We start from the raw sequence: 18619 nt of genomic DNA on the forward strand, positions 1-18619 counted from the left end.
GCCATGTGGAAAACAACAGCATCCTAACAGGTATCAGACAAAGCTCACATTGCTAATGAGAGCTTCAGGGATGAGGCTAACAGCCACATAGCGCGTGTTCCTCCGCGAGTTTGATAGAGATAGAATAGATAATTGGCTCCTGGTTAGAAGGAGCTCTTCCTGTCTGGTCGGGGGGGTCTGTCTAGCATGTGCCATGAGAAAATGGCGACAGAAGAAACCAGCGTGATAAGCATGGAAATCTGAAGTCCAAGCCCCATCAGAAATAGAGAGAGTCCTGGCTGCAGGAAGATGCGAAGTGTCATTATGCCCATAGACACAGCCTGAACTTGGGAACTGTTTGTACTACCTTTAGGCATATATATCCTATGCCACTACTAGACACATGCAGAGCAGCACAGAGGCCCAAATAAGAAGGACAGTTACCAACAAAGGCTCAATCTGCAGGAACTCCAAGAGAGACAATGAGATACCCATGTGAAATACAGGGCACTATCTCACTGTTGATCTCACTGTGCTGTGATTTGCCATATGTCGACCCAGTCCGGAGACAAACCGAGACTGGGTGACTTAACCTAGGTAAGAGTCTCTCAAGTAATCCCTTTGAGGGCTAACCCCAGAGTCCGATTAAACTAGCAGCGTCCTTCAAGTGAATACAGCAGGAACACAGACATAGACATATAGATTGCCCAAGCTTGTCCCAAAGCTGGTGAAACACGTACAACTTGTCTGAACCGGAAAGGAGAGAAGCCGCGGCATACCCTGATCAAAGTCAGCTGTAAATAAACTACCGGAACGCTGCAGTTCTCCCGCCATCGCCAGAGACCCAAGTGTGCGCCTGATTCTCACTGAAACGTGGTCGCTGCATCAACACTCCTAGAAACATAGTCGGATTCAAGCTCAATAAATTTTACCCTGCCGTGGCCTGCAAAGAAAGAAAATCAGACTCGGGGAATAACTAGAAGAACAGTGCGGTGCTTCCCACAGCACCAGAAAAAAACATGTCCCATCTCATGTGCGCTGCTATAAACCGGCACCTGCACAATCATCTGCACATGGCCGTGACAAACACAGTCGAAAGAGAGCCTCGGAATAAACAGGACTACTACTGCTGCACTGAAACCCAATGAGGAGAACAAGAGCGAGCATGAAATTGCATCGCTACTGCCGCGCTGTAACCAACAAGGAAACCAAGCGTGTGCATGCAAAGGGCGGGAAAGTCCCGGCGCTCTCAACGGATTTCTAGTCATAGTCATGGCTCAATAAAATGTCCATTACTTAAATGTACATTGACCGAATCCACAGTACTAAGACTCCCAAACAGAACCTGAAGTTCAAACAACAGTAAAAAACACATACATACTCACAAGCTTGTTGTTAGGGCCGGTTGAAGCCAGTAAGAGCTGGTTGTGCAGCACTAACAGGGCAGAATGTAGCAACTGTGGTCTCCCTTTTTTTTTTTTTTTTAAACAGAGAAGGGAAAGAAGAAAAAATTGAGACCAAGTCAGACCCTCCAGCAATGCAAGGAGGGTGAGGCAGGGACCTGGGAGGCCCAGGTTTAATCCCTAAAGCCGGCACTGTTCAGCCGGACATCCCTGTCTCACTGAAGAGAGACCTCTACAGGAAAACATAAAATTGCCATCTCACTGAAGAGAAACCTCAACAGGAGAAATAAAATTGCCATCTCACTGAAGAGAAACCTCAACAGGAGAAATAAAATTGCAATCTCACTGAAGAGAAACCTCAACAGGAGAAAATAATTTTCCAGTCAAAGCCAGAATTCAGGAGCTAGTTGAATAGCGACCATCACCTGCTGGGAGATAGAGCATACTGAAGATACAGGAGGAGTGCCAGCCAAAAGGACCACCTGTTAATCAGTTTCTCTATCTCCGCCTGCTGGTAGATGTGTGCTATCCCATTGGTCTCTGGATTCATCTGCTGCTGTTGCTAAGGAAAGAGCCTGCAATTGGACTTCCACCCATTAAAATAGCATCTGAGCTTCCAGACATTCTAGTGCCTCCTTGTCTGTTCACATATGCTACTATTGTGGCATTGACGCAGACCTGAGTCATGTTGAAATGAATGCCCAGATACTCTAAAATTCTGGGTTGGTTCTAGATATCTTTTCTTGAAGCTGACTATCCAATCTAACCACTGGAGTAGATCCAATGTTTGTCACCTGCTTGCTCATAGTCTGGTATGGACAGAGCACCGATAAGCCAATTGTCCAGATAGAGGTGTACCTGGATCTCAATCTTTCGAAAATGAGCCACAACCACCACTATTACCTTGGTGAAAGTGCAAGGGGCTAGTGCCAATCGAACGGGAGAGCCACAGACTGGAAATGTTCCTTACATGAAACCTCAGATATATCCTGTGGCCCAGAAAGATGGGAATATGCAAATATGTTTGTCAGATCCAGAGGCAAGAAACTCCGCTGGAGCCAATGACCATATGGGCCATTTCCATGAGGAAATATGAGATTCTTAGAAACGTTTTGATGGCCTTGAGATCCAAGATGGGCCTCCAAGTCTTCTGTGCCTTTTTTGGGCACAATGAATTATCTGGGAGTATCTGCCTGAGCCCGATTCAACGTCAGGGACAGGTTCTATAGCCTGAATATCAAAAAGCCTTTGAAGTGTGGCTCTGAGCATGGCCTCTTTTTCCGGCTATCCAGCTAGAGAAACGAGGAAATCTGCAGCAGGATGATAAAACTTGATCTCCTCATCCACTCAGATAATATCCAGCACCCATTGGTCCAAGGACATTTTCTCCCACTCCCTCTGAAACACTGACAGCCTCCCTCCAATGACTGGAAGTGTGACCACCAAATTTGCATTTTATGGAGGGCAGGTTAATGTGAGACCCTGAGGACTGATGGCATCTGGAGTTGCTAAATCGTTATTTGTAACCTTGGAAGGATCTCTGGCATAGGAACTTAGGTTGTACTGGTGAGAACAATGGGAAGGGCAAAAATTACCTCTACTCCAGTGACCTCAAACTCACGGCCCTCCAGGTGCTATTTTGCAGCCCGCGGTCTGGACACGATGATCAATTGCTCCCTTGCTGCAGTCGATTGTTCTGGTCAAAGCTGCAGCCGGCGACGGCACTTCGCGCCATCCACACCAGCATTTCTCTTCCCCCCCTTCCCTTCCATGTGGAGCAGTCTGGCCGGTTCCCTTGCTGCAATCGATCGTTCCGTTCAAAGCCGCGGGTGGCAGCTCCTTGCGCTATCCTCACCTGCGTCGGAAGCCTCTCTGGCATCAGGACATCAGAGAGAAGGCTTCTGACAGAGGCGCAGATCGCGTGAGGAGCCGCCACCCACGGCTTTGAACGGAACGATTGACTGAGCAAGGGAGCCGGCCAGACATGCTACTGCTCCACAAGGAAGGGAAGGGGAAGAGAAATGCTTCTGCTGCACAGGAAAGGGGGAAGGGAAATGCTGCTGTTGCAGTAGCAGCACAAGGAAAGGGAGGGGGAGAGAAGGGGTAAAAGAAATGCTGCTGCTGTTGCTGCTGCACCCAACTGGGGAAAGAGAGGGAAGGAAGGAAAAGGAAGACAAGGGAGAGGAGAGGAACAAGAGATGCCAAGTCCATGGGAGGGAGGGAAAGGAAAGGATATACCAGACCATGGAGGAGGAGGGAGAGATGCCAGGCCATGGGGGGAGGGAAGGAGACAGATGCCACACCAGGGGAAAGAAAGGAAGGAGGGAGGGAGGGAGAAGAAGGAAAGATGTCAGACCATGGAAATAGGGACGGAAGAAGAGAGACATAGGAAGGGAAGGGAAGACATGGAAACGTTGATTTTGAAAAGAAAGCAGAAAAAATTGAATATTAAGTTAATGCCAAAGATGGATGCAAGGCAGAAAGTGAAGATGGAGAGAAAAACAGTCAGAGGACAAGAAGGCCCTGGAAACATAGTTAAAAGCACAAAAAATAAAGTCACCAGCCAACAATTTTGCATAAGGTAAAACTATAGTTTATAAATCTTTCCTTTAACTGTTAAAGGAAAGATTTATAAACTATAAAGAGTTTTACCTCATTGCAAAATTGTCATTTTTTTAATAAGACATTAACTATTTTTTCTGCGGCCCTCCAAGTACCTACAAATCCAAAATGTGGCACCACAAAGGGTTTGAGTTTGAGACCACTGCTCTACTCCCTCCAGGGGGTCGGTGTGGCCTGTTTTCCAGCAGAGACTTAGGGTGGTGATCCATCACACTGGCCATGAGATTATTTGGCCCTTAACGAAAAGCATCTTCCCCTGATCCAGAGCATTCTGCCAGTAGAGATCGCATACACCGATTCCTTGCTCATGAACCTGCCACATAATCCACCCCTTCTAGCACCAGCTGGGGATGTCCTCCTCCGCAAAGGGTTCTTTTCTCAATCTGGTCTGAAAGACCCTTGCAGCAAACGAAGCTACCGCCACTGCTTTGATTCCCAGAGCTAGAGCTTCAAATTGTCTCTTAGAAACTATGTCCATCTTGCGATCTTACACATCTTTCATCATAATTTCCCCCTCAATGGGAGAGTTATGTACTTGGTGACCTGAGCCACCTCAGAGTCTACTTTCAGCTGATTAAACAGCTGCTGGAACTCAGATGCCATCACGTAAAGTCTGGACATGGCTTTTGCAATCCTTAAGGATCCTTCTGGGGTCTCCCACTGCTCAGTAAATAGGGTAGTAATGTCCGGATTCACTGGTAAAAAAGGAGGTCATGATTATGCACTGAGAAGTAGAGAGCTGCTCACCTCCAGCTTCAACTCCTTAACAGAATCCGCTATAAAATGATGGACAGAGACCAACTTGAAAAGCAGGTGGATTAAAAATGCCAGAGAGGCATCTTGGCTGCTGGACCCAAACAGGGAACGGGATTCGTCCAGGACTGTCTCCGTGCCCTGAGATAAGTGGCACAGAGTCTGATCTTCAATTCTGTCAGTCCGACTCCAAGTGGTCGCTGGAGCAGGAAGCCAGCTTGCTTATCTGAGGAGAAATCACAGGAAGCAAAAAGGCTCCCTGGATTAATTGGAGAGCGCTTTCAGGCTGCGCCCCATGCCAAAAATGGCCTGTGGAAACTTTTTTGGAAAAAAAAAAAAACAAACAAAAAAAAAATGCTGAAATAGGGGGTTTGGAGGGAGACCTGACCCCCGAAACCTTCAAAAATTAGATTTTTGGAGGAACCCTTCCACACCCCAATTTTCCAATAGGAAATAATGGGGCTGTACTTACAATTCTGTGAAAGAACCTGCTTGTCAGGTTTCTTTGAAGCTGGAAGAGATAATAATAACAACTTTATTCTTCTATACCGCCACAATCTTGCGACTTCTAGGCGGTTTACAATCAAGACAGCTGGACATTCAGCGAATTACAATATGCAGATAGTCAGAGGAAATACAGAGAGCAGAGACTTTAAGAAAGCAAGAATATAGAAATACAATTTGCTGAGCAAGAGTATAAGATATACAGTTTGGTAGGTAATGTCTGATAGGACCTGCTTGGAATAAGCCGCACATTTCAGAAAATACGGTGAAAAATTACGATATGATAAAGATAACAGTTTATATGTATCACAGTACCGTGAAATTCAAGTGGGCTAAGGAGGGGAGAGGGATAAGGGTAGGAGGTTGGGGGGACCATTATTGGGGAGAGAGAGGGGAGAGCGGGTCAATTGTTTAGGTATTTCAAGAACAGGTATGTTTTTAGGCGCTTCCTAAATTCCCTGTAGGCAGTGGGCGAAAGCAGTTGATTTAGATCTTTACCCCATAAGGCTGCTTGGTGAGAGAACATAAGAACATAAGCAATGCCTCTGCTGGGTCAGACCTGAGGTCCATCGTGCCCAGCAGCCCGCTCAATCGGCGGCCCCAACAGGTCCAGGACCTGTGCAGTGATCCTCTATTTATACCCTTCTATCCCCCTTTCCAGCAGAAAATTGTCCAATCCTTTCTTAAACCCCAATACCGTACTCTGCCCTAGAGAATGTGTTCATGGTGTTTTTTTCAGTTTGCAACCTTTAACTGGACGGGAAATGAATTTTGAATGTGTGTTTCTCTTGCGTTTGTTGTTGGAAAATGAGAAAAGGTCCATTATGTACTTGGGGGCAAGTCCATATAGTACTTTGAAGCAGAGGCAGGCGAATTTAAACCTTGCTCGTGCTTCCGTTGGCAGCCAGTGTAACTGCCGGTAGTAAGGTGTCACATGATCGAATTTCTTCAGCTCGAAGATAAGTCTGACCGCAGCATTTTGCATTATTTGAAGACATCTCATATTCTTTTGGGAGATTGCTAAATAGGCGATGTTGCAGTAGTCAAGTTGACTCAGCATGAGGAATTGCATTAGGATTCTGAATGCTGATGTATCGAAGTATGATTTAATGAATCTGAGTTATCCAGAGAGTAAGAAAAACCCTTTCTGAACAGGATGTCCACTTGTTCCTTCATAGTTAGGCATTGGTCTAGGGTAACACCTATATATCTTCATGGTGGGCTGGATAGGGTAGTTGAGCTTATTGATGCATAGTGGGGTTTTATTGTCAAGCGGGTGAGGAGAGGCAACGAAGAATTTTGTTTTTTCTGGGTTAAGTTTGAGCTTGAAATCTGTCATCCATTGTTCCATCTCATTTATGGCATCGGATGCCTTGGGAATGGGTTTCCGAGATAGAGTTAGCAAATGGGATGATGATCGTAAAATCATCTGCGTAGCTGAATAATTTTATCCCCAGTTGGGTTAGTCTCACACCTAATGAGGACATGTAGATATTGAAAAGCAATGGGGAAAGCGGTGACCCTTGTGGCACTCCGGCTGAGTTGCTCCAGGTATGGGAGTGATCGTTGTTGAAGAGTACCTGGTAGGAACGGGATGTAAGGAAGCCACAAAACCAGTTCAGTACCTCAGCCCTGATACCAATGGCGTCTAGGCATTGCAGCATTTTCTCATGGTCTACCAGATCGAATGCAGAGCTCATGTCGAATTGCATGATCAGGGCGTTGAGGCCATTGCTAAATAATAGGTGCAAATAGTCTAAAATAGCAGCGATTAATGTCTCCGTACTGAATAGGGGTCTAAAGCCGGATTGAGTTTTATGCAGGAGAGAGAACTGATTAAGATATTCCATCAGTTGGGTGTGAACTAATCCCTCCATGATTTTTACAATGAATGGGACAGATGCTATAGGTCTGTAGTTGGTTATTAGCGCTGAAGATTCTTTTCTATTTTTTGGGATGGGGGTTATTATTATGTGACCGTTGTTAGTGAGGAAAGTCCCATTTTTTAGGTTGTGGGCTAAGTAGCGTAGCAATGATAGTTTAAATTCTAATGGTGCCGCTTTCATAATCTCCGGGGGGCATGTATCTAGGACGCAATGAGATTTAAAGTATTTGTTGTATAGTTTGGTGTAGGTATTCCATTCTAAATCTTGAAAGGAATTCCAGATCATGTCTGTTGGTATTTCATTGTCATGTGAGTTAGCTATTTGGTAATTGCTGGGGATAATTGTTACATCGTTATTTCCTACACAGTTATTTCTTAGGTTTTTAATTTTGGAATCAAAATATATGGCTAGGTCTTTCGCAGTGGGTAACTTCGTGTTGTGCACGGGTGTGGTGTGGCGGGCGGTGTCAAATAGATTTGTGATTATGTTGAACAACTCTTTTGTATTGATTCCTTGTAAACCATAGCAGGATAGGTTGATTTTGGTAGAGTGGAACGCTTTGCGTTTGTCTTTTATCAGTTGTTTGTAAGTTTTTATGTAGGCTCTCCTTTTGTTGCGGTCTGCCAATTCTCCTGTTTTATTCCAAATTCTTTCTAGTCGCCTAGCTAGTTGTTTCGTTTTTAGTAGTTCGGCGTCGAACCATTTGTTGTATTGTTTGCATTGCTTTGCTTTTATGTATAGGGACGATTTTATCTAGGATGGATGTGCTGGTTGTCTTCCAGTGGTCCCAGAAATCTACTCCTTCCTCTATTACTGTCTGCAGTTACGTATTCTGACCAGTATTCTTCTGGATTAATATAACCTCTTGTTTGATGTTCTTTTTTATCATCGGACGTGTTTTAGATTTTCGGTGCGACCAGATCAGCTTAAAATAATAAGTGAAATGGTCGGACCAGATGTCGTGACGCCAGGTGCCTTCAGGCAGAGAGATGACTGGGTCAAGGATTTCCTTTGTGGACATGGCAACCAGATCTAAATGATGTCCTTTTTCGTGAGTTTGTGTGGGTACGGGGATGTTGTAGTTGAGTAGAGATAGAAAGTTTTTAAGCTCTTTTGTGTCTGTGTTGTTCTCTTCGTCTAGGTGTAAGTTTATGTCCCTTGCGATGATGTTGTAGTTAGGGCCAATAGAATTGTGCAGGACGAATTCACAGAAGTCTTCTTTGGCTTTGGGCCAGCTTTTAGGCGGGACATAGAATAGTATGCAGGATAAGGATTCTTCTAGTTGGGTATTACTTATTTTACAGGCTAAGATTTCTAGGTGGTCGGTCATTTTGGAATCCAGAAGTTCAAACTCAAATCCATCTTTAAGGATAATTGCTAATCCTCCTCCTTTTTTTACCTGTGCGGTTTAACGTAAGGATTTTGAAATTGTCTGGTAGGAGATCAGTTATAATTGGATCATCTTCAGACAGTAACCAAGTTTCAGTTAGAAAGAGGCAGGCTATTTCCTTGCTGATGATCCAGTCATTAATAAGGAATGCCTTATTTCTAACAGATCTGGTATTGAGATATGCACATGGAATAGAAGTGGATGCGGCAATTTCTGTTGAGTTAGTGGTTTTGATGGTTTTTATTTCCCTTGTTCTTTTTTTAAGGGTATGGTGGAGTCTTTTTTTATTTGAAATAACATTAATATGATTTATAGTATCTTCTTGTGGGTTGGTGATGTGGATGAAAGATAGAACTGGGTGGTGGATAGATTGTAATTGTGGGTAGAGAGAGTTAACGTCTTTGATGCTACCGCTTATCAGGTAGATCAATAGGATCAGTAGGAGATTCATGATTGTAGGGTAGTTTGATTATTCCTGATGCAGGGGATGTTTTTGTTTCCCTAGAATTCTTGCTTTATGGTTAGATGGTTGGTAGGGGAGTGCAATGCTGATTATTGATTTATATATTGGATGGCTGTTAGGTGGGTTAAAATGTTGGGGTTTTTTGTTTTGTTTTTTTTTAAATGACCCGGGAGTAGATGGAATTTGGAATGCACTTTTTGCCTCAGAAACTTCAAATAACGACTCTAAACCAGGAAATCTTCAGGTTGCCAAGATCTACTCCATCCAAGACCTCCACCGCCCCCCCAACAGAACCTCAAAGTGTAACTGGGGTGAGGGGAGAATATGCAGCAGGTTCCCTGATACCCCGAGGGTTTTTCTCATCAGTGCACCCCACAGCCTGCACCCAAGCCTCTGAAAAATTCAGGCAATCTGGCTTCCCAAGCCCTGAAGTAGTACACAGCGGGCATAAGTCCACCAAAATGATTGCCCTCTGAGCCACAGTCCGGCTCTGTGGAACCTGTGTCCGGTCCCAGGCAGAAAATCCCCAAATATGGGGTCTCAGGGTACCAAAGCCTCAAGAAAACAACAAAAATGAACTTATAACAGAAAATAAGAAAAACTAAGCAGAGCAGATAAGAAACACCTCTGCACAGTTCACCTGCAGAATGAAAAACTGAAGGAAACACTACACTACACTGGCGATGTGGGAGGTGCTGAAAGTCATAACACTTCTGAAAAACCTGATTCGCGGGAATGGATTGATCACCTAATGTACAGACTCCTAAGTGGCTTAACTACAAAATTCACAGCTGCTATGACCTCAGCATATGAATTCTCAGCTTCTAAAGTCTGCAGCTAGTTAATTCCAGAAAAGGACAGGTGAGATAAATTTGACAATTGTCCACTGGTAAAGAAAGATGACAAACAAAATCATTTGTGTGTCCAACCATCTCACCAGCAACCCACAACAGCTTTGCAGAGAAAGGAATCTTGAACAAAAGGCAGCACAGACTAGTGCTGCCTAATTCAGGGAAAAATATTTCAATTCACCCTGCTGAATCAATTTTTGGATTTGATTCAATTCACTTTCAATAACACAGCTTTTTAAGTTTAAAACATTTAATTTAACCATCCCAAAAGCAAATCATCCCCAAAGCTTCCCCAGCCCCCTCTCTGATTCTCAGCTTCCCCATCCCCAAAGATTCCACAGCCACCCTGCCCAATTCTCATACTTATACTGTGGAATCGCAGGGAGGAGAGGAGATATGCTTCCGCGGTGTGGAGAAAGGAGAAAGCCAGCCAAAAAAATACAAATATCATCGCCGCACATGAGGTTTGCTCGGTGCTCCCAAGTCCTTTCTTCTGATGTAACTTCCCGTTTCACAAAACAGGAAGTTACATTAGATGAGAACGACTCCGGCGGAAGGCGACAGAGGGAAAGCCTGAACAGGTCTCGTGGTTTTCTTAACAACGAATTGATTCGAATCGGAAATCGGGCGGCATTAGCCCAGACATCTGGACTGGCCAATGATTTCATTGTGATGGGTAATGACTTTACAAGGAAAGGGCTCTTACCACTCTGTCCACTGCAGTAGGAAGTGGGAACAAACCCTCAGTTTTGCCATCAGGGATTAAAGATCGGGACCGTTCATCTCCTGAGGCGTCTGCAGGAAGGACATCTCCAAGAACAAGCAAACCCTGCATGATGGAGACAGAAACCATAGGGGTTATCAGCACTAAAGAGACAGGTCCTGAATACCATATATCATCCAATCCACTCCCAACTCTACCCCTAGGAAGTCAGCTAAGAGGTAAATTAAGGAACAGCATCAATGAGAGGGAACACCCTCCCACCTCCCAAAATCAAAGATACTACTTAAAAACCCAGTTATCACAAGTTCAAAATCTTCCCATGGCATAAAAAATTGGGGTCCACCTGCTTGGTCTTCATTTGTTTATGCTATTAGAAGTCTCAATGTGGTACACCAAAGCAGGAGCTCTGGTGACGTTGATTTAAAAAAAAAAAAAAGTAATTGGCATAGTTATAGAAGTTTTGCTCAATAAGGTTGGTTTTTCTTTTTTTTACAGTTTGAGTTTCTTGGGTGGGAAATAAATACTCAAGTATTAGTCTGGTCATAAAAGCTATGAATTAACAAGTACAATGTTCAGAGATCAGGACAGCTGAGGCTATGTCTTCTCTGCAAAGCACCTGTACCTATCACTATCAATGGACAGTAGTGCTGCCAAATTCAGGAAAAAAATATTTTGATTCGATTTTCCTGCCCAAGTGGGTGTTTTTTTCAAACGTCCTGGTGGGTTTATTTTATAACCTCTTCACATCCTTTGCCCTCTCCTACCCACATTGGCACTGTGGTGTAAACAAAATAAACAAAAAAGACTTCCTCTCTCTGTTAAATCTTAGCTCATGTTCGCGGTCTAATACCAGCTCTGGCAAGATACAAATTTCAAATCTGACACATTGTAATCACAAAACAGAAAATAAAAATATTTTTTCTACCTTTTGTTGTCTGGTCATTTTTCAAATCATGTTGGTCCCAGGCTGTGCAACAAACATCTTCTGATAACTCGTTTGCAAGGGTCTCCTGCCCATTTGTCAATTTTCCTTTTTCTCCATGGTAACCATCCATTTTCCATCTCTGTCCTCCCCTTCCATTTCCCTTCCCTCCTCAGGAGGTCTGGCATCTTTCCTTTTTTTCATCTCTATTCCCGTAGCTGTAGCGATGGACCCCACCATCCCAAGATCCACCATCTCTCCTTTTCTCAACTACCCTTTCATCCAGCATCTCTCCCCTCCTTCCTCACCAGCTCTCCCTTTCTCTTTCTAACTACCCTCCTATCCAGTATCTCTATCCCACCCCACACACCATCCCTTGTGTCCAACTTCTCTCCCTTTCTGTTTCTTCCCTCCCTAAATCCCATTGTCCACCATCTCTCTCCCTCTCCTGTTTTCAGATCGATTATTTCTTCTATCCCTCCCCCATCTCCCCTCTCCATGATCTCCCCCCCTCCATCAAGTTCACCTCTCCCATCTATCTTCTCACCATCTCTCCTTCTCCAGTCCACCAACTCCCCCAAGTCCATCTTCCCCCCCTCCACCAAGTTCATCTCTCCCATCCTTTTCCCCATCTCTCCTTCTCCAGTCTACCAACTCCCCCAAGTCCATCGCCCCTCTGCCCCTATCTACCTTTATTTTGACGTTACAACCTGTTGTCAGTGACGGTAGTAATTTAGCGATCAACTCCTGTCGCCACTCCTTGCGTCTTCTCTCCACTGCGGCCCACCTTCAATGAAAACTTCCTGTTTCCACTTGGGCGGCTGAATAAAGAGATGATGCCCGGAGTAGCATCAGGGTAGTGAATCGCATTTGCTACCGCCGATTTTGCCTGGCCGGGGAGGAGAGGAGAAATGCTTCCAGCCGCCAATCAGCACGCAGAGACCCTTTTGGGCTTGCCCTCTGCCACCTGAGTCCTTGCTTCTGATCTAACTTCCGGGTTTGCAAAACTGGAAGTTATATTAGATGGAAGGACTCTGGTGGCAGAGGGAAAGTCCGAACGGGTCTCTAGCAAGGGAGACGACAAATCGTTAAATTCAATTTTTTTCAAAAACAAATTGATTCCATTCACCCAAGGTGAATCGATTTGCATCGCAAATAGGGCAGCACTAATGGACAGCATAGGGAAGATACAGCTAACTGCTTTTTAATTTCATTTTAATCTGCAAGTACAAGGACTGCAAAATGCAGATTCCTGTAGGGCAAAGTTCAAGACACATCTGCTGGACGCTTATAAAACATGAACCAGTCCATAACAGACCACCATATCCCTACTACTCCCACAGAGATTGTCTACATCAATATCCTTGGCATTATAAGCACAATATGGATATTCTCCATGATTCTGTCCTCTCCACCCCCACCCATACAAATAAGTGTCCAGCAGTAACAACATTTTGTAAAAAGGTTCTGTGCTCCTATGTCACCTTCAGCATTTTACCTTGTTAGCCCGGATCTGTTTGTATATGTCAGTCTGCTGCCGGATCCGGTATTCCAGGTCCGAGACATGTGCTTGCAGCCAATTCCATCGACTTACGATTGCCGCTCGATCCTCTGCCCAGCGCCATTCTGACCGCTGTCGCCTATAAGACAGGAAAGGAAAGCCATGATCACTTTTAGCAGCCCACATCTCCTCCCAGAATAAGGGAGCCCATAAGCCATCAGGCAAGACACCCAAGTCCCTACAGATTCAGTACCTGTCATCTACTGTTTCAAACTGCAGAATGAACAATCAGAGCCTCCATGCTCCCAACTTGCATCTTCACATTTTATAGATGCATGCTGATCAGGGAATAACTATCCTCACACGCCAGTCCTTGGCAACCCTCCCACTGATGCTAAAGACCAAGGCATTCTTATGAAATACATGTCCCCAGTGCTTCAAAAGATTTGTATACCCCAATGTGTGGTACATGAAGGAAGCTGGCATTTCTCTATAAACAATATCCCAGTAAGCAGCTATGAAGGGGATCATATTAACATCAGAGAATGAAAAAGTGGCATCCATGACCAGAACAGCAAAGCAGTTTTTTTTCATATATCCTCTCCACAACAAAAACATGGATGCCTAGAAATGTGTAAGTCCACAAGAAATGCAACCAAAGAGAACGAGAGCTGGATTTTCTGCACTCATTCAGTAACCTATCTACATAGCACATGCAGTCATTTTTTATTAAATGTTATCTTATACACTTGGGAGGGTCACAAAATGCCTCAATGATGAATAGTCTACTTGCAAAAATTAACTTAATGGCAGTTTTAAATTAAGAATCGGAGATAAAATGCTCCAACTTATAAATCTTGTTGGGTTTCAGATTCCTCCATGTAGCCCTGGGTAGTTATTCCATCATGATTGGGCAACAATGCCCCCATGATGGGCTTCCAGTTATTTCTTCACATTTCTAGGAAGTCTTTTAGGCAAATAAGATCCCCATACACTAGCAGTATGATACTTTAGTACAGGGGTGTCCAACCCGCGGCCCGCATGCGGCCCCATTAAGTATTTTGTGCGGCCCTGCTCATGCTTGAGGGTGATGCGGTGTTTTCCTCTGCCGCCCCCGGGTCTTTACCATCTTGCCGGCTCCCTCCTCCATCTTCTTGCAGCGTTCACTGAAAGCCACGGGCAGCGGATCCTATGTGCCTCCTGCGGCTGACCCGGAAGTATTCCTTCTGACATCGCGACGTCAGAGGGAATGCTTCCAGATCAGCCGCAGGAGGCATGTGGAAGCCGCTGGCCACAGCTTTCAACGAACACTATAGCAAGATGGAGGAGGGAGCTGGCAAGACGGTAAACACCCGTGAGCGTGAGCGGGGCCACATGGGTCTTGCAGAGAGAAGCCCATCCAGTGGTTTCTAGTCCCGAAGGGCAGCGCAGAGTTCATTCATTCCCCCAACCACCTTCCTTCCCTCCCCTCCTTCTGTACAGCTCATAGATTTGAGGGAACTTCAAGGACTAAGCTCTCTATTCTCCAGTCTCAAAGATCCAAGCTCTTCCCCTGTGCTAAAATAATCTTTAAAATCAATGGGCTTAGGAACTGGGAGATACAGACACCAACAGCGAGTAGCCCTTCAGGAGAAGGCTGAGAGGGCTGGGGACAGCAGTGAAGGAGACAGAATGAAGGGAAAGATAGAGGGAAACATGAGCCAAAAGATGGAAGAATGGAGGGAGTGAAGGAAAGAGATGCAGAGGTGAGGGAGATAGTAAAAATGGAGAATTGGGTGTCAGAGAGGGAAAAAGATGGTGCAATTGGGGAGAGAGAAGGGAGAGAACATACTGGGCCGAGGAAGCCTCCTGGACTTTTTTTTTTAAGTACAGATGGGGAGGGTATTAAAAGAAGTGCTAGATTGGATGTGGGAAGAGAGCTTATATGGCCAGAAACAGAGAGATGATGGCCACAAACAGGGGAGAGAGATGGTGGGCAATAGTCTGAAGGTAGAGAAGTTGGACCTGGGGAGGTGTGGAGGAAGAGGGAAAGAGATATTTGAAGGGAGAACTGTTGGGAAGAGAAAGGGAGAAATGGTGGACCTGGGGAAGGCAGGCAGGCAGGGGGAAGGATGGGATGGGGGCAGTTGGAAAGAGAAAGGGAGAGAAGGTGGATTTGGGGGTGGAAGGGAGGGAGGGAGAAATATTAGGTCTGTGGATGGAAGGCAGAGAGATGCAGCATCTCTCTATTTTTCCCCCTCCATTTCATTGTTCAGCATCAAGGGGAGACTTAGAGGGGACATGATAGAAACCTTCAAGATCATGAAGGGCATAGAAAGAGTGGACAGGGACAGATTTTTTAAATTATGGGGAACCACAAGTACAAGGGGGCACTCGGAGAAATTGAAAGGGGGAAGGTTTAGAACAAACGCCAGGAAGTTCTTTTTCACCCAGAGGGTGGTGGACACATGGAACGCGCTACCGGAGGATGTGATAAGCAGGAGCACGCTACAGGGCTTCAAAGAAGGTTTGGATAGGTACCTGGAGGACAAAGGGATAGAGGGGTACAGATAGGAGTAGAGGTAGGTTATAGGGATAGGATTAGAGGCAGTTACAAAATTAATCAGGGGTACTGTTCAGGCAATTAGGCCTGATGGGCCGCCGCGGGTGCGGACTGCTGGGCAAGATAGACCTCTAGTCTGCCTCAGCGGAGGCAACTTCTTATGTTCTTAGAAGAAAAACAGAAAAGAGAGGGAGCAAAATGTTGGACCATGGGGATAGAGGAGCAGAGATGGACCCATAGGAGGGCAGGATGGAAGAGAGCTTGGATAAGAAGATGCTAGGAGATGGAAAGAAAAGGACAGGGAATTATAGCCTGACCAAAGGAGAGAGGGAGGGGGATTCTTAAAGTGGTGAGCCAGATGGATGAGGTCAAAAGGGAGATGACAAGATGATTGACAGAGCAGTGAGTACGTGGTAGAAATGTGGTAATGGGGAGTAGACAGCAGGATATAGGAGGCTGGGAAAGGAGTGAGATGGGAAATGGGAGAGTTAGGGACTGAGAGAAGATGGAGAATTACGAGGTAGCTGAACATTTAAAAAGAAAAAGGGTGAGAAAGAAGGCAAGATTTGAATGGACAGAGGCAAAAAAGAAAAGAAAAAGTTAAGAAAGCTGAAAGGGAAATATCAATACGTTGGAGACAGGCATAAGAAGGAAATGGAACGAGAGACACTCGAAAGAGAATTTAGTTGAAGACAGACAAAAAGCAGAAAGAGAAACTGGGACCAATATGATGAAAAACAAAACATCCAGACAACAAAGTAGAATAAAAAATTTTTTTTGAATTTATTAACTGGAATATGTTAGCTTTGGGATATGTTATTCAACATACAAAAGTGCGGAAGGTCTCAAAACATTTTCAAAATAAACAGTAGCTTATATCTCACGGACCTCAGTGGTACCGTCTGCATGCCACTACTAGACACATGCAGCTCAGCACAGAGGCCCAAATAAGGACAGTTACCAACAGACAAAGGCTCAATCTGCAGGGACCCCAAGAGAGACAATGAGATACCTGTGTGAAATACCTGTGTGTAACCAACAAGGAAACCAAGCGCATGCATGCAAAGGGCGGGAAATCCAGGCTCCCTCCACGGATTTCTAGTCATAAAACTGAGCCTCAATAAAATATCCATTCCTTAAACATACGTTGACCGAACCCACATTACTAAGACTCCCAAACAGAACCTGAAGTTCAAACAACAGTACAAAACAGACATACTCACAAGCTTGTTGTTAGGGCCGGTTGAAGCCAGTTAAAGCTGGTTGAGCAGCAGTAACAGAGCAGAATGTAGCAATTGTGGTCTCTTTTTTTTTTTTTTTACAGAGAAGGGAAAGAAGAAAAAAAATTGAGACCCAATCAGACCCTCTAGCAATGGAGGGAGGATGAGGCAGGGACCTGGGGGGGCCCAGGTGTAACCCCTAAAGCCGGCACCATTCAGCCGGACACCCCTGTCTCACTGAAGAGAAACCTCAACAGGAGAAACAAAATGGCAGTCTCACTGAAGAGAAACCTCAACAGGAGAAAATAAAGTTCCAGTCACAGCCAGAATTCAGGAGCTAGTTGAATAGCGACCATTTCCTGCTGGGAGATAGATAATACTGGAGATACAGGAGGAGTGCCAGCCAATAGGACCACCTGTTAATCAGTTTCTCTATCTCCGCCTGCTGGTAGATATGTGCTATCCCATTGGTCTCTGGATTCATCTGCTGCTGTTGCTAGGGAATACCAGTTATGCACATAATTTAGATAACGGGCACTCAGTTGGTGATAAAACCCAATAATTGGCTTTAACAAGCATTAATTGGTCCTAATTTGCAGTTTTGCACTTAACTGACTTATAGCCCTATCTTATAAACTTGGGACCAGATTCTGTAAACGATGCCTAAATTGGTAGCCACCTACAAAACAGCATGTCAATCACACCTAGGTGCCATTTACAGAATCAGAGCTAATGGGGCTTAATATAAACAGACATCTTGAATGTAGGTCAGGGTTTTACTGGGCTTTAAACTAGGTAAGTCAGGGGAGGGTACCCATTCACATATTAGTGCAGAAAGGAATTATCCTGATGAGGTGAGTCGAAACTCCGCTTCCATGTCCAAGCTAAGTACCCACATTGCAAACAGTTCTTCAGGAGTCACACCGACTCGGGTAGGATACGCCTCACAGGGACTTAGCAAACACAAGATATGGAGGGCCATGTATGTCAAGCACACAATTTAGGTAACAAAATTCTAGAATTAGAGGCTGAAATAAAGGAATGCCGACCTAGATGTGGTGGCAATATCTGAAACTTGGTTCACGGACTCACATGGGTGGGATATGGCTATACCGGGCTACAATCTACTTTGTCAGGACAGAGAGAGCAGGTTAAGAGGGGGTGTAGCTCTATACATTAAAGAGGACATCAAAACCACCAGGATCACAGATGTCAAGTACACCGGGGAGTCCCTCTGGGTAAATCTGGCAAGAGGCAGAGAAAAATGCCTGTATCTAGGTGTGGTATACAGACCCCCAAGACAACTGGAAGACATGGACGCAGAATTAATTGAAGACATAGAGAATATCACTCTACAAGGAGAAGCTGTACTGCTAGGGGACTTCAATATGCCATGATGCAGACTGGAACTCATTTTCAGTGACAACAGCGGTAGCAGGAGGCTCTTAACCTCCATAAAGGAAGCACGTATCAAACAAATGGTACGGAGCCCACTAGGGCCCAGGCGATCCTCGACCTGGTACTCACCAACGGGGAAAGCGTCTCAGAGGTCTCAGTAGGAGATACGCTAGCCTCCAGCGACAATATACTATGGTTCAACCTTAGGAAAGGATTCCCTAGATCAAACACGAAAACAAAGGTACTCAATTTCCGGGGCACAGACTACGCACGCATAGGAGATTTCGTCCATCGGACGCTGCAGGACCAAGCGGAGACCGATGATGTAGACGCTAAGTGGTTAACACTGAAATCAACCATACATGAAGCAACTAGCCGCTTCATAAAATCAGTAAATAAACGACAAAGAAACAATAAACCCCAATGGTTCACCGCGGAGATCTCGCACCTCATTAAGGAGA

At 45.0% G+C, this 18619-nt stretch overlaps 1 protein-coding gene across 10 annotated transcripts in view; it reads right to left on the reverse strand.

The window, feature by feature from the left end:
• The window catches only part of KANSL1 (KAT8 regulatory NSL complex subunit 1), a 309838-nt gene that overhangs the window by 190030 nt on the left and 101189 nt on the right, over window positions 1-18619 (reverse strand). For all 10 annotated transcript variants that reach the window (XM_033918391.1, XM_033918392.1, XM_033918393.1 and 7 more), the window contains 2 exons: window positions 12996-13137; window positions 10558-10680 (listed from right to left, as the gene is read on the reverse strand). In XM_033918391.1, the coding sequence (XP_033774282.1) occupies window positions 10558-10680; window positions 12996-13137 (265 nt within the window). The remainder of the gene's footprint in view (window positions 1-10557; window positions 10681-12995; window positions 13138-18619) is intronic.

This window comes from Geotrypetes seraphini, chromosome 13, assembly GCF_902459505.1.
Source record: "Geotrypetes seraphini chromosome 13, aGeoSer1.1, whole genome shotgun sequence".
Lineage (NCBI taxonomy): Eukaryota > Metazoa > Chordata > Amphibia > Gymnophiona > Dermophiidae > Geotrypetes > Geotrypetes seraphini.